The sequence below is a fragment of the Crocodylus porosus genome, unplaced genomic scaffold (assembly GCF_001723895.1).
Source record: "Crocodylus porosus isolate Cpor-Errol unplaced genomic scaffold, CroPor_comp1, whole genome shotgun sequence".
Lineage (NCBI taxonomy): Eukaryota > Metazoa > Chordata > Crocodylia > Crocodylidae > Crocodylus > Crocodylus porosus.
In genome coordinates this window covers 18,463,233-18,479,271 of record NW_017728923.1, presented here as the reverse complement: position 1 = coordinate 18,479,271, position 16,039 = coordinate 18,463,233, and the positions used below count along the sequence as shown (strand labels likewise).

The 16,039-nt window shown below is 41.4% G+C and overlaps 1 protein-coding gene across 1 annotated transcript in view; it reads left to right on the top strand.

Annotated features, from left to right (window-relative positions):
* SNX29 (sorting nexin 29) overlaps nt 1–16,039 on the top strand; it is a 445,875-nt gene that overhangs the window by 304,878 nt on the left and 124,958 nt on the right. Inside the window, exon 19 of the mRNA XM_019540166.1 lies at nt 14,673–14,813. Within this exon, the coding sequence (XP_019395711.1) occupies nt 14,673–14,813 (141 nt within the window). The remainder of the gene's footprint in view (nt 1–14,672; nt 14,814–16,039) is intronic.

Genomic DNA, 16,039 nt, shown 5'->3' with positions numbered 1-16,039 from the left:
ACGTTTCCAAATCACAGGACCTAGTTCTCATAGGGGACTTTAAATATCAGGATATCTGTTGGGAGATAAACACAGCAGCTGCGTCCACATGAGTATGAATGTTTGGTTCCCTAGGCACAGCTAGCAGCGGGACCCCTTGTGCTGCTGCTAGTTATCCCTGGGGAACTCCTGTGCTATGAGTTCTCTGTTGCATGGCAAGTTACCCTAGGTGGGGTAGGGCAGGCTGGGGCCAGCACTGGGCTGACCCCAGCAGCCTTACCTGTGGTCTTGGGTGTCCTCCTGGGGCTGCAGCGGTGGCAATGTTGCCTCCGGCCAGCCAAGCTCTGTTTTGAGTAGTGTACACTGCCCCCACATGCACATTGCTCTGGATTTTTGTTTTTGGTTTTTTATTGCAGGTTTTTTTTGCAGCCCCCCTTCAACCCCTTTGCTGCTCCTTTGCAGTGTGGAGAATAACTGAATGCGGCAGACATGTCTGCAGCACCACGTACTGCATAGTCATGCTCGTCTGGATACAGCCAACAATGCACAAGCAGTCCAGCAACTTCCTGAGTTGTAACTTTTTGATTCAGATGCTAGAGAGGTCACTTAGGGGAACACTCTTCTTGACTTACTTCTCACAAACAGGGAAGAATTGATTGAGAAAGTGAAAGTGGAAGGTAACTTGCGTGACAGCGATTATGAAATGAAGAGTTTAGGATCCTAAGAGGAAGAAGGAAGGAGAGCACCAAAATAAGGACAGTGGACTTCAGAAAAGGAAACTTTTAGAAACTCAGAGACCTGGTGGGCTGAAACCTTTGAGAGGCAACTCTGAGGGGAAAAGGAGTCCAGGAAAACCGGCTGTACTTTAAGGAGGCCATCTTAAAAGCACAGGATCAAGCTAACCCAGTGCAGTGGAAGAGTGGGAAGTGCAACAGGAGACCAGTCTGACTAGAAAATGATCACTTCAAGGAGCTGAAACTCAAAAGGAAATCCTAGTACTAGGAAAGAGAACAAGGGTACTGTACAGGTATACAGGGAGAAAATTAGGAAGGCCAAGACACAATTTGAGATGCAGCTGGCAAAGGGCATAAAAGGCAACAAAAAAATTATTCTATAGGTATGTCAAAAGCAAAGAAAGACCAGAGATTCCATAGGCCCCTTACAGAATGCAGAAGGCAATTTAGTTATGGAAGATGCAGAGAAGGCTTAAGTTTTTAATACCTTTTTTATTTCAGTTTTCACAAATAGAGGCAGATACAAGATGATGAGAACAAAGACAGGGAAGGATACAAGTAGCCTAGAGTAATGGCAGAACAGGTTAGTGATTACTTAGAGAAGCTAGATGCATTCAGATTGGCAATGCCAAATAGGATATATTCAAGGGGACTGAAGGAATTGGCTGAGATAATTTCAGAGCTGTTAGCTATCCTCTTGAGAACTTGTGAAGTCCTGGATGACTGAAAAAGAGCAAATATAGTGCCCATCTTTAAGAAAGGGGAGATGGAACAATTGGGGAACTAGCCTGACCTCTATATGCGGGAAGCTCAAGGGGCAGGTCCTCATGATATCCACTGTGAAGCACGTAGAGAAGACCAAGGTCATCAGGAACAGCCAGCATAGATTGACTGAGAGCAAGTTATGCCTGATCAACCACATTTCTTTCTGTGGTAAGGTGACAGGCTCTGTGGATGAGGGGAGGGAAATGGATCTGAGATGCTTTGTTTTTAGCAAGGCTTTCTTGTAACATTCTTATTAACAAGGTGGGGGAATGCAGACCAGATGAAAGTACTGTAAGGATGAATATGTAACTGGTTGGATCATAATAGTCAATGAGTAATCATCAGTAGTTCGGTGTCCAGTTGGGAAAAGGTATGAAGTGAAATTTCCCAGGGTTCTGTCCTAGGTCTGATATTATAATATTGTAAAGGCCTTAATCTGTCTGTCTGTCCATAACACTTTATTCGCACTCTTATTGGCTGACCAAAACAACCAGTCCAAGTGCAAATACAGCATTGGGACAGGAGGTGGCGGTGCGGTGGAGCACCACCATGATGGCAGGGACAGAGGGGATGGAGGAGGAGGCAAGAGCAGCATAGCTGGCTTTACTTCCCCCCCCCCCACTTCCTAGAAGCTGGGGCAACAGAACAGACAGAATGGGGGGAGGGGACGAGGCCAGCAGTACTGGCCTCACTCCCCATGCCCTGCTCCCTGCAGGCGGTGACAATGAAGTGGGGTGTGGGGGGTGAGGCCACTAGAGCTGGCCTAATCCCCCCCTTGCTCCTTGGAGGTGGTGGCACGGGGTCCCCCTTGGAGGGGGAGCAGGGCTGGGATGCTGCGGGGAGACAAGGCCACTGGCACTAGTCTCGGCCAGCCCCTCTCCCCTTCCATTGTCGCCACCTGTGGGGCTGATGTGGTAGCAGTGTGGGGAGGAGCAGGCCCAACGTGGGGGGAGGAGGAGTGCGTGCACCACGGTGGTGGGGGGAAAGAGTGGGCCCAGGCTGATGCAGCAGCAGTGAGGGGAGGAAAGGAGTAGGCCTGGGCCCAATGAAAGGGGGGAGGAGTGTGCCCAAGGGTGGGAGAAGCTGGCCTGCTGCAGCAGTGGCAGGGGGGAACAGTAGGCCCAGCCTGACATGGCAGCAGCAGGGTAGAGGGGAGGAGCAGGCCTCCTTTCCACCTTGGGCAAAGGCCCACTCCTCCCCCACTGCCCCCTCCCCCTGTTGGCCCTGAGCCCACTCCTCCTGTCTCCCTGCTGCTGCTGTGTGGGCCCGGGCCTGCTGCTCCCCCCCACCACCACCGCGGCAGGCCATCTTCTCCCCACCATTGAGCCCTCTTCTCCCCCACGCCCCCCTCATTGGGCCCGGACACCAAGCAGCAGGAGGGAAGGGGGGAATGGGCCTGGATGGGGGCAGGACAGGAGACAGGGCTCCATCCCCATCTGTTCCCCACCCCTATCATTCTTGATGGGTAGTTGGCTAGTTATTTAATATTTTTATTAACATTTTGGACAGTGGGATTGAGTGCATGCTTAGCAAATATGTGGATGACACCAAGTTAAGTGCAACTGCAGATACTTTGGAGGGCCAGTGTGGGATCCAGAATGTCCTGTATAGACCGGAGGAATGGTCTGCAGTTATTTAGATGAAATTTAACAAACAAACCACCACTACCACCACCAGCAGTGTATTGGGACGTCACTTGCAAATCAAGCTTCTCCTCTATTCTACACCTGGCTTATGTCCAGTTTGGGGCCCCACAGTTCAGGAAGAACGTAGACAGATTGGAAAGAGTCTAGTGTAAAGGGAAAAGAAAAATTGGAGGCCTGGGAAGCGTGATTTATGCAGAAAGGCTGAAAGAACTAGGGTTATTTAGTCTAGAGAAGAGGGTGGATTTGATAACAGTCTTCAAATAATTGAATGGTGATTTACAGAGAAGATGGGGAAAGACTGTTTTCTGTGGACCTGGAGAACAGGACTAGGAGCAGTGCCCTAAAGCTGCAGCAGGGGAATATAGGTTGGAGATTAGGAGGAACTTTTTGGCTACAAGGCTGGTCAGGCATTGAAACAGGCTACCTGGAGAAACTGTAGAACCTCTATCCTTGGAAGTTTTCAAGAGCACATTAGACAGACACTTAGTTGAGATAATCCCCATCAGGGATGATCCTGCCTTGAGCGGGAGCCTGACTAGCTGACCTTGCGAGGTCCCTTCCAGCCCTACTTTCCTATGATCCTACAAGATAAAATTGACATTTCTCCATACATTAAATTACCACCTGAATGACATCTTATATATGTTAAGAATGTTAGAATGTATATCTACAAAGGAAGGGGAAAGCAATGATGTGGAAGAATGTTCAAAAGTTATTTTTTAAAATTATGCCATTCAAAGACTATGGGCCAGGTCCTGCATTCTACAGGAAGTCTTACTGACTTCAGCATGAGGTTTCTTAGATAACAGCTGCAGGAGAGGCCAATATTATCTTAGCTATCCAGTGTGCATGCATGTAAACAATGTTTTAGGTGTCACCCACCCACAATCCTCCTCTAATTGCTAGAATGAGGTTGTCACTCGTAGGTTGTCCTCATTTGTAGAATGAGGCTTAAGCTTGTGTGTACATTTCCTTACTATATTTGACATTGTGGGGAAGTCTGTATAGCATTATAGTATGTCATGCAGACATACCCTATGTGCTGGTTATTTTTATAAATTCTCTTGGTTTCCAAAATGTTGAAGTGGTAAATAAAGCATACAAATTAAAGCATATTATAATGTTTGTGGTCTCTATGTAAGTGAAAATATGGTTTTGTTGAGATAAAGATTGCTCCTTTTAATTACTAATATGTCCCTTCTAAATGAACATTGGAAAGAGACTCAAAAAGCTGCTCATATCACAGCTGAAATATTCCATTGTTCTGTGTGTTTTTCATTACTCTGAAATGATTACTGCAGAAATTCGTAAATTGGATGATTTTCAGAGGGAACTTAACAACCATAAATGCATTCTTGCAGCTGTGTCAAAATATAATTTGCATTCATTTTTATCTGTGACACTTTGGGGATAACATTAGAGAATTTACCTTGGATTTATGTTCTAAACAGAATTACATTGTCCACAAGGTGAGTTGAAAAATGCCTGCTCTGTTACTTCTTGCTATGTTTTTCTGCTTTATTTATACCTTTTTTCCAGTTGTTTTGATTATAGCTTTCTAAATAGATTGAAAATACATAGCTAGTTTTATGAAGAGTACACTGAGAAGGGGGGAGGAACATGGAGGGGTATACTTGCACCTGATGAAGAGAATCTGTTTTTGCAACTTCCATGCAACATCTTAATTAATGTACCTTCTGATTATAGTATAGCACCAAACTCAGCTGCTACTCATTTTAAAAACTTTTATAAGCTACAGGAACTGAGTGGTACCCAAGTAACTTAGAATAGTTTATCAACACCTTAAATTATTTATTTTATAATATGTTTTTCATTATATTGTTAAACCTATATTCTCTTTGCATACAGTATGAGGAATATGTTGTGGATATGAATCTACATTACCTATACCAAAAATCATAATTTATAAAACTATTTTAAACACACCATTTATAATTATCATTGAATTGTATCAATAAAATCATATAAATCAAAAGCAGAGAGATGCAATAAGAGAGAAACACTAACGTCTGTATATACACCAAATCATTCTTGAAGTGCTAATATAACCTGTTGCTTGAATAACGCTTCTTGAAGTCTTGCTTTACTTAATTTTGCTACATTTTTATGAAAATTATCAAAGAAGGAAAGAAAAACATCAGTTTGGAGTCAATAACCTGATGTTTCCTTTTAATTTTTGAGAATATGATGATAAAAAATACTGATTTAGTGACATACAATAGCTACAAGTTTGTTAGTTCACCCAGCTGATTGGAAGGCCAAGTCTGTAGATTAATCATTTTATTAAATGTCATGGTAATACAACTGTTACTTGAAAATGATGCTGTATTATGTATTAGTTTATTGCTTCATTGACCCTGTACTGCAGTTTATATGCAACTCACTACCCTATTATTCAATATTTTGAGATTTTTTTTTCTTTTTCTCTCTGCTGTTGGTCTTTGCTGTTAGACCTTTAAAACAGATTTGGCCTCCTACGAATTCATCAGGAGTTGCCTTCAGTTACTGATCTGTCAAAGAGCAAGTTCAAACTGAAGAACATCCATATGAGGAGAAATGAAAATCTGTGTTTCTGTTAGAACTGGCATAAAAAAAGAGAAACATTCCTGAGCCATTTTAGCTTTGCTAATGCATAAGATAAACCATGAAGAAATGCCTTCCTGCAGCCACAGGTTTAATATTTAATGTTCAAATTGTGGATACTATTCATCTGCTTTCTCATGATAGATTAACAAGAATTGATTTCAGCGTTACTTTGCTAGCTTGAATCATACTTCACTGCAGTTTTCCCCAGGCTATTGAAGCTTGCTTTTGCTTTTCCAGTTTCAGCTGGTGCAGTCAGCTGGGTTTTTTAGCATAAACCAACTTCTTGGAGCTCTACAACTGGTCTCTAAAGAAGCAATGTTAGAAATTAAATATATTGCTGGGGAAAGAAACATTTAAAATTTAATAAAAAACAAAAGTACTAGTTTAGGCCAGATTTTGTTGAAGTGAGTGAATGCACTTTTATATTTCCCTTTGTAAGGAAGTCCTATATTATCATTATTCACTCTTTCTACAGCAGAAGGCCATGTAACTATCATAGGCTGTGTACTGCATAAATAGTGATTGCATATTTTTTTTATTGTAAAATATTGGGTTAAAATAATAATTGGAATTTATAATCCAGAGGATTGTCTCTATTAAGTACTGTACTAATTTTTGGACTGGTACAATTCTTATGCAGTGCATGTGTTATTTCAAACAAATCGTATTGCTTTTGCTGTTTCATCATTGTATGATGAGATGTCAGGTGTTGTAGACAACTTCACGCACCAAGTATCTTTCACTTTGTAACCTATATTTCTTCAGTTTAGTGTTAAAATAGAGGAACAGTGCTTGTGTTGGAATGATACTGAGTAAATACGAACCCATTCATCAGTCCAAAACATAGGAAGGGAGAACCTTCCTAATCTCTTGCAAATTTAAGATCATGGCGGGTTCACTAGACAGTACTTTGTATCATTGTATGATTTTTATTTCAGTGCCTGCTCTTCAAATTAAGCCTGGGGTAAAAGGATGACTTTCACCCTTTAATGTGCTTAAAGAAATATTTCAGGTTTTCAGCATCTCATCTCTGTAACTCCAGATTGTGCAGTTTGTTAAACAAAAACAGAAAAGTAATAGAATCCTTGACACTTGTAGAAAAGAAATATACTGTTTTTAGTACAGCATAGCAAGACACACAGAGTGGGTTTATCATTAAAGTAAATGCTTTCAGAAAATATTAGAAATCTATACATTCATTCAGTTGTTGCCTAGCAGCAAAAGTAATCAAGTGTTACTTCCTTTAAGAAGGGCAATTGAAGCCCCAGCCAGATGTGGTCTATAGTACAAGGCAGAGCTGTACAGATAACTGAGCTAGTTCTGCCTATGTCACCACATTTACTTAAATCTAAGAAAAGTCTAACAGTCTAACATGGAGGGGGAAAAGTCCCTTATCTTGGATTAGAGTACAAGGTGGTGGGTGGTGGGGGCAGAGCAGATGACTGCTCTGCAGGTCTCACTGTGGTCCCTATCCAGGCTTGGCCTTGGAGCCCTTGCTTCTTCCCCCTTACTGCCGCCTCCCCCCAGTTGCCACTTACCCTTCAGCAGCAGCCCCACTCTTGCCCAGGGTGTGGAGCACTTGGTTGCTCTGGTCCTGTCCCAGCCATACAGCAGCAGCGGCTGCTGCATGGCTGGAGCTGCAGCAACCATGTGCTCTGTGCCCTGGGCTGGAGCAGGGCTAGAGCCAGGACCTGGGCCAGAGGATAAGTGGCAGTGGGGTGGGGGGGAGCAGAGGCAAAGGAGAAGTGGAGGCTGAGACAGGTCAGGTGGCAAGGGAAGGAGAGGCAGCAGCAGAGACAATGGAGAGGCAAGTTGGATGGGGGAAAGGGGGGCAGATGCCGGAGGGGCAGGAACCATGAGGAGGGGCAGGAGTGGGGGGGAACAGGCACTGGTGGGAGGAGACAGGAGGGGAGCAAATAGAGAGTGGGGAGACTGGTGTCTTGTGTGGGGCAGGGACAGGCATGGGAGGGAACTGTGCCCTGGGGCTACAGTGGAGCAGGAGCTCTGCCTGTGCTGTGCTGCAGTTGGGCAGCCAGGGCTGTAGTGAGTAGTGTGGAGAAGTGGTGGCAGCAGCTGGGTTCTGCCTGCCTGCCTCCAACCCAAGCTGGGTCATTGTGTGCTCCCTCCCGCACTGCCCCTCCCAGCTGTAAAACGTTGCTGATCCCTGGCCTAGTTCATTATACACACCAGTGTCACCCTAGTACCAGTCCTTTCCTTCTGCCCCCCAAAATCACCTCTGTGCCATTCCCTCCCATTTCAGAAGCCCCTTGGGCCCTTCCATCTCTTCCGTAATGGTAGGGCTTCTCTATGCTCCTTTATTGTTCTCCTTTCCTCCCATTCCTTGCCTTCCTGCTCAGGCTCTCTGTCCCACACATTCCTGTTCCCTTATTATTCCCTTCCACCCTCATACCTCAGCTCCTCATTTCCACCACATCATACCAAGAATTGGTTTCTTTTTTTTAATACCTTTATATTTTTTTCCTGTTTGGAAATTAAATTGTGCAAGTTCTCAACTTCTTAAAATGCATTTGATCTCTGGACAGGGCTGAAATGGAGTGCGTCTCTGGCTGATAGTTGATTAAACAGCTGATTGAAGCTTTAGGATCAACTAACCATATTGAGGGTTTCATGTGTCCATCCTGTCCTTCCAGTTTCAGGATTGCCACCAAAATCAATAGTGTTCTGTCTCCTGATCCCTAGGACCTTCTCTGAATTTTTGGAATCAATCATATGCAGCACTGACAAAAAGATGAGAAATCCGATCAAGCTGAGAGCAGGATATCACTTCTCTCGCTTATTCTATCTTTACTGTTCCAATAAGCCTATATATTTTGGAGACTGTTCTTAGAGATTCTCTGTGATTTATGAACCTCAAATAATAATGAAAAAAATCTTTCTAAAAATAAATCTTAATGTTAAAATATTAAAGCCACTTTTTCCTTGTCTGCAAGTGGTATGATTCTTACAAGTGGTATAGCCCTCCCTATGACTAGTTCCTCCTGATCAAACCCTGTTTAGATGTGAAGTGCCATTGGACTAGAAATTTGGAGACCTGGTTTTAGTTTTGTCCTGGACTTCCTGAGTGAATTACTTTCTTTTTGTCTCAGGCTGTAAAGGGCAGACAAAGTTTTCATCATAGAATCATAGAAAATTAGGATTGGAAAGGACCTGAAGAGGTCATCTAGTCCAAACCTCTGCTTTCCTAGAGAGAAAGCTTTTCCTAATATTTAACCTAAACTTCCCTTGCTGCAACTTGAGACCATTGCTCCTTGTTCTGTCATCTGCCACCATGGAGAACAGTCTAGCTTCAGGTTTTCTCTTCTCCAGACTAAATAAGCCCAGTTCCCTCAGTCTCTCCTTAGAAGTTGTGTGCCCCCTAACCACTTTTGCTGCCCTACTTCACAAGGGTGCTTGTGTAATGCTCAGATAGCATAATAACAAACTCAGTATCTGGTCCTATCCCATTGTCTTGGATGCACACCTTAAGGATCTAGAGCAGGGATTCCTACAACTGCAAACAGTCCTAAAATGTGCAGCCATTCAGACCAACAGAGCCAGATTGAGACCCTGCTTCAACCTGCTATGATACCAACCCTGAGACAAGGAGAACAGCCTTTGGTTGTCATCTGTGGCCCCCAGCTTGAACACCTCAGATGCATTGTTAATGAACTACAACTCCTGGAAAATGAGAACCATCTCAAGCTAGCCAGGGGAGGGAGTGACAAACTTGTCATAGCTCACAGGCTACCCCAACCTTAAATGGTGTCTCTCCAGCAGCACACTATTCTCACCAATGCACCAGATTTTGCTTTGGACCCAGATACCAACTGTGTACTCCCTCATCAACACAGACCACATCATTACTGGACCAAATAACAATTTATAAGATCCAAGATTAATTTAGCTGCACCTCTACCAATATATACACTGTCACCTGCTTACAATGCCCCTCTGCTGTCTACATTGGACAGATAGGGCAATTCCATATATGTAAGAATGAATGAACACTGACTTGGCAACACTACCAGAAAGACCTACAAGCCTAGTGGCAGAGGATTTTAACCTCCCTGGACACTGCATCACTGATCTCAAAATGGTGGTTCTTAGATGACAAAATTTTGAAAACAAACTTGAATGGGAAATTGTGGAACAAGATATCACCAACTAGATTGTGTTCAAGTATATTGTAAATTGAGACTACGGATTCTTATCCCATTACCTGGATTAGCTTTTATAAATCCAAAATCCCTCAATGGATTAGCTGCTTTATTTTTTTTTTCTCTTTTACCCACCTTACCTCTCAGCAGCACCCCCTTGTTTCTCCCCTCCTCCTTACCCTTGGTCCTCTAATCACTGCTTTCTATTTAGCAGGTCTGCTTCTAACCCCTTTGTTTATGAAAGCTTATGATATACATCTCTGATTGAGTTAGTCTGTAAAGGTACAGATCTACCCTGCCTTCTGCCTGACTTCAGACTAACATGGCTAATTACCCGTCCCAGTATATTCTATGTACACAAATGGAGGCAAGGTTTTTTTAGGGAGATCCATAGGTGATCCATAGGTAAGCACTAAAAAAGTAATGTTATTCTTCTTAAGATATTGGTTTTTAGTGGTTTATGTTCTACTCTGTTAAGGGTTATTAAGAGCTGATCATCTCTCACTTTCTCCTATATTTTAATTTGGTTCAAGTGACTTTACGTATATTTTATTATTTGAAATATTCATCTTTGATTAATTAATATTCGAAGATATTGGAATCCCTCCTACTATACTCATGACTTGAGATTCACTAATTCATTATAGCTTTCATCTTAGATTTGTTGATTTGGTAATGACAGATTTAGCTGAGTCCCTTTATTAAAGGCCACACAGGAAATTATGGTCCCATTAAAGTCAATGACAGGCTCTTACTGATTTAATAGGGTCAAGTTTTCAACTGTGCTTCGAGTTGCTTGATTTGGGGTATATAATAGAACATCACCTACGAAGACAGACATTTTGTTCTTCACTTTTTCTGTGTTTGTTCTGTTATCTGTGTTTCATTCCTACAAGAGTAGCTGTTTATGTTTTTATATGACTAAACTAAACCAGGATTATCCGACCTTTTTAACATTTAGGATAGGACTTATTTTGTTTGATTTCCCCAGTGAGTTGGGATTAACTGTCTTGAAATATCTTGGCTTGTTAATAGTATTCCCTGTTGAGATGATAAAGCTTTAAATGCTCGTACCAAAGCAGAAACTTTAATATGCCCTTTCAGACTCTATTATATGATTGTCAATAAATTCAGTATGGCACAGAGCTCTTGGTTCTTCACACTTTACAATCTCAAAGAAATCAATAACTATGTACTTAAAAGAACAGCAAGAAATCCTTTAGCAATTTATAAAAGAAGTGAATCTATGTTTTTGCAATGTTTAAAAATTTCAATTACAGTGTATTAGACTCCTTAATTACTTAACTACAGGTTACAGCTTAATAGGTAACATTGAACTGCATGATTCACCAAATTACAATTTTCTCTGTACTTGAGTAGTGAAATTAGGATTTCCATATTAAATAACTACATTAAAATAATTTAAACATTTTTTGTTTTATCAGAATCCTGGAAAATATGAATTGTAGTTACATGTTGAACTAATATGCTTTTAAGCACAACATATTACTTGGAGGATGGATAAGCAGTAAAAAGTATTTAAAAAAAAATACTTTGCATAATGTGTCAAATGTCTCATTGTCTTCAGGGGAACAGTTTAATTATCTGGTTGAACTGAGGCCTAAACCGGTATAGTTCCATCACTTAATATAAAACCAAGTATTCTTGTATTATCATCATATTTAATGTGGCTGTTTGTGATTACTTACATATGATATCTCATAGGTCCTCCCTCTCCCCAAATTTAGGCATCTAAATAATCAGTGCTCAATATTGCTCAGCAACATTGAAAATCCAGTCACTTAAATAGGTACCTCAGTATGGATTTGAAAATGTATTTTAGGCAACCAGGTTTCAATATTTGGGCTTTGGCCTTTTTCCTGCTTATTTTCATTTTGGGGTGGTATTTCTTTTTTGTTCATTCTTTGTTTTATAGGACCATTAGTACTGCTTTTGTTTTTTCACATTATCATCCTTTTGGTAATCTGGAAACTCTTTAAAAATTGGGTTTAGTCAAAGAAGACTTGTGTCATCAGTCCTAACCTGCCCCAGCATATAATTTAAAAGACCCATGTTTATTAACATTAGAAAATTTGGGGTAAAAATAAGAAGGCATAGATGCTGCAGAAAGAAAGCCACTGGTAAAACTGTTCCTGAACTGCTGGGACTGGAATAATACAAAGGGCTGGACAAAAGTACATTTTAGCTGCTGGAAGGGAAGGGAAGGGAAGGGAAACTTTCTTCAGGAGCACATTTCAGCTGTTATAAAACTGCTTATGCTATAGCTGTGCAGGTAGCTCTGACACCAGATGAGCTGGTTGAAGTTGAAGGAATTTTGCTACATCAGTATCACTATAGAATGAGGCAGATGTAGCACTTCCGTTATAACAACTTATTTTGGTGTTGTTTATTAGCTATGCAGTTGTTACACTTGCCTATCCCCGAAGTCAGACAATAGAAGATAGTGGTTCTCATCTGAATGTTGTGTCAAGCTCTGAGTTCACTGTGGTGTTTCTGGGTTTTGGAGCCAGGAATTGTCTATCCCACCTGTAAAGGTACAAGCCTTCTTTCCTAAATGAGAAATTATTCCAGAATCATTAATGAAATCTAGGATTTCTTATGATTTTTTTTGTTTGCTGTGGGCTTTTCATCTCCAAGAGAAATGCCATGACATAGTACATTATTGTAGTACTTCTATGAAAAACAAAACCAAACAAAACCAAAAAAGAAAAAAAAATACATTAAATTACATGTCAGTTGTACTTTACATTATCTACAAGAGGAGAGGTTTTTTGTTGTTTTGCAAATAATACTTTATTTCTAATTTACTGTGATGTCTTTAAAAAAGACAGTTGTTTTGCAAAGAATGTGTGGCTTCTGTTAGTATAAGTATAATGAATAAAGTTAGTAATGTAGTAGCAATAACTACCAGTCCTTACATGAAGTTGGAACACTATACTAACTAGATAGAAGTCAGACTTTTCCCCTTATTTTTTCCTTTATGCACTGGCCAGGAGAACCTTCTGAGAACCATGGAAACAGAAAGCATTAATAGTTATCTTATCACAAAATTACACTCAAAATGTATTGCGATAATGAATAAGTTAGAATGTCATTACCATAGGTATGGATTCTTATTTTTGCAAGTGGGGGGAGCTAAAATGATGCCCACCCCTCCCACCAGCAGCCTGGCTGGAGCTGAGCTGAGCAGAGCCAGTGGGGGTGGATGTGGGCTTCCCACTGTGAGCTCAGGGCCCCCCACCCTGCTGCCCTCCTTCTGGGAGCCCTGCACTGGCTGTGCCACCATAGCAAGGCACCCTCTGCCCACCCAGCAGTAGCAGGGGACACAGCTCCATGCTACTGTGCCTGCTGGTGCTGGGTGGGCAACAAGGAACAGCCCCAGGCCCCCACACCCTGGACAAGCTGTTCATGGTTCTGTCCCACTCCCCACCCTGACCCTGGGCCCCATGCACTGCTCTGGCTAGACAGTGCCCCCAGCCCCTGCCCCACTTCCCCCCTCACCATGGGGGCCTAAATCTGCCCCCCTCAATTTACCTGCAGGTAGCTGGGGAGGCTGCTCTCCACTGCTGCCTGGGGCTGTTTTCCTGGTCTTGTGCATGTGTATATGCGCATAACTTCATGTGACACCCCCTGCGTCCCACTCCCAGCAGTCCCTAGCAGGCTGGAACTCTGACAGCCTGCAAGGAGAAATCTGCCATTTCTCACATTTTTCTGCGGTAAACAAAAACCTGGATCCCTGCACGGTACTGGGAATCCAGGACAAATGATGTCCTGGAGTCTTGCAACACAGGACTGGGACTTGATGTTCCCATGTCAGGACTGGATTGTCCTGCCCAATTAAAGGTGGGTGGTTGCCCTACCCTCTTCCCAAGGGTGATCAGGGCCCTTAGCCCCCCCATGTACTCGGCACCTAAAGTCATCACTGATTTTAATAAAATAGAATTAGATTGATGACCTGTAAAACAAAACCAGCAAATGTAATGACTGTATTCAGAAAAAATATATATATTTGTGGATCTAAAATTCAACAACTTCCAGTATGAGCCATCAGTGTGCCCATGTTTCCAAGAAGGCTAGCAGCATACTAGGTGCATTAGTATTCCATTCTATTCTGCACTGGTGAGGCCATGTCTGGAGTACCGTGTCCAGTTTTGGGCCCCCTACTATAGAAAGGATGTGGACAAATTGGAGAGAGTCCAGTAGAGAGCAATGAAAATGGTTCGGGGGCTGGGGCACACAACTTATGAAAAGAGGCTGAGGGAACTGGGTTTATTTAGTCTGCTGAAGAGAAGACTGAGTGGGGATTTGATAGCTGCATTTAACTACCTGAAGGGTAGTTCCAAAGAGGATGTAACTAGACTATTCTCAGTGGTGACAGATGACAGAACAAGGAGCAATGGTCTCAAGTTGCAACAAGGGAGGTTTAATAAAATATTAAGAAAAAATTTCTCACTAGGAGGGTGGTGAAGCACTGGAATAGGTTACCTAGAGAGCTGGTGGAATCTCCATGCTTGGGGGTATTGAAGAGCCAACTAGACAAAGCCCTGTCTAGAACAATTTAGTTGGGGATGGTCCTGCTTTGAGGAGGGGGTTGGACTACATGATGTCCTGAGGTCCCTTTGAACCCTAATTTTCTATGATTCTATCATTATGACACAAATGTGAAAATTGTGTGTGTGTATATGTGTACGTCATTTAATAAAATAGTGACAAAAAGAATGTAGTGGTTGAATTTAAAACATCTTTTGTTATCTTTCTGGCAGGTATATATCAGGATAAAAGATGATGAATGGAATGTGTATCGAAGATATGCAGAATTCAGAAGCTTACATCACAAATTACAGAATAAATACCACCAAGTGAGGACTTTTAACTTCCCACCAAAAAAGGCAATTGGAAACAAGGTACTTGAAAAGGAAATCGCAATCTCAAGATTTGTTATTGTGAAAATTTCCTGAATGCATTAGAATGAAAAATGTAATTGGAAATTTAACCTTATCTTCCAAAATATAACATGAGCACAGGTAAGTTATTTTACTTAATGAAGGTATAGATTGTGTTCTGTACTTCATGAGAAAACATTTTTTTTCCAATTAAAGGACAAATAATATGTTGAAGGGCATAGAGAATGATTGTCTGATATGTTTGTCTCTTGGTGGTCCAGTTACTCAACCTACCAAAAAAATCTCACCCAAAACTTATTTTTATATGAAGTAATTCAAATGATGCTTCATAAGTATCCTTTAATAGATTTCTCGTAACAAGAATTAGAGTGTCTGTTTAGAAGAAACAAACAACGGTTTAGATTGCTTTACAGACATGTAGGGATCATAGGTTAGATTTTCAGAGACCTATATCTAAGGTGTTATGGGCCTATTGTTATATGCAGTGTAAGTAAATATTTCAGTTTAAAAATGAAGCAATTATGGATCTTCAATTTATCTTACTACTGAGATTGATATGTAAATATTATAGGAAAATACAAACTTAATACTGGTCACTTTTCATTTAGGATTTTCCCTTAACACATATATTTGTAATAGAACTCAAGCTAGCCAGTTTCTCAGTATTATCAGGGATCATACTAGGTAAATTAATTACAGGTTGAAAATTCAGATTGTCCCATGAGGGCTTTTTTTTAATATTCAAATTTCCGAATTGGATTGAAGGTCCAAGCTGCAGGTTTTATTGAAATACCTCAATCTCCAGTTATGTGCACTATGCAATAATCCATATAGTCCTAATAAGTATAAGCTTCAGGAAAACCTATCAGGTAACTAGGACAATGACAAGATGCTCATCACTATCACTAGTATGGGCTTTTGTCCTTATTTTTTAGGATATAAAACTATTCCTGAATCATCAATGTAAATTACAAATGTTCTCCATACTATAAATGATTATGCACTTTCTACATATTTTGTGTGACTTTAAAAGGTAACTTTGTCTCTGTAAAGCCGCTATCTACACACTTAAAAAAAGCAGGGCCTATAGTGTCTAGTTTTGCGTCTGGTATAGCTTTACATGAGAGCGGTTTTGCAAGAGTAAGTGAAATAAGGGCTTTCAGATGTATAGATACTGTGAGAGCGAGGCCATGTAAGTATCTTAGATATTTCCTTCCACTTCCTCT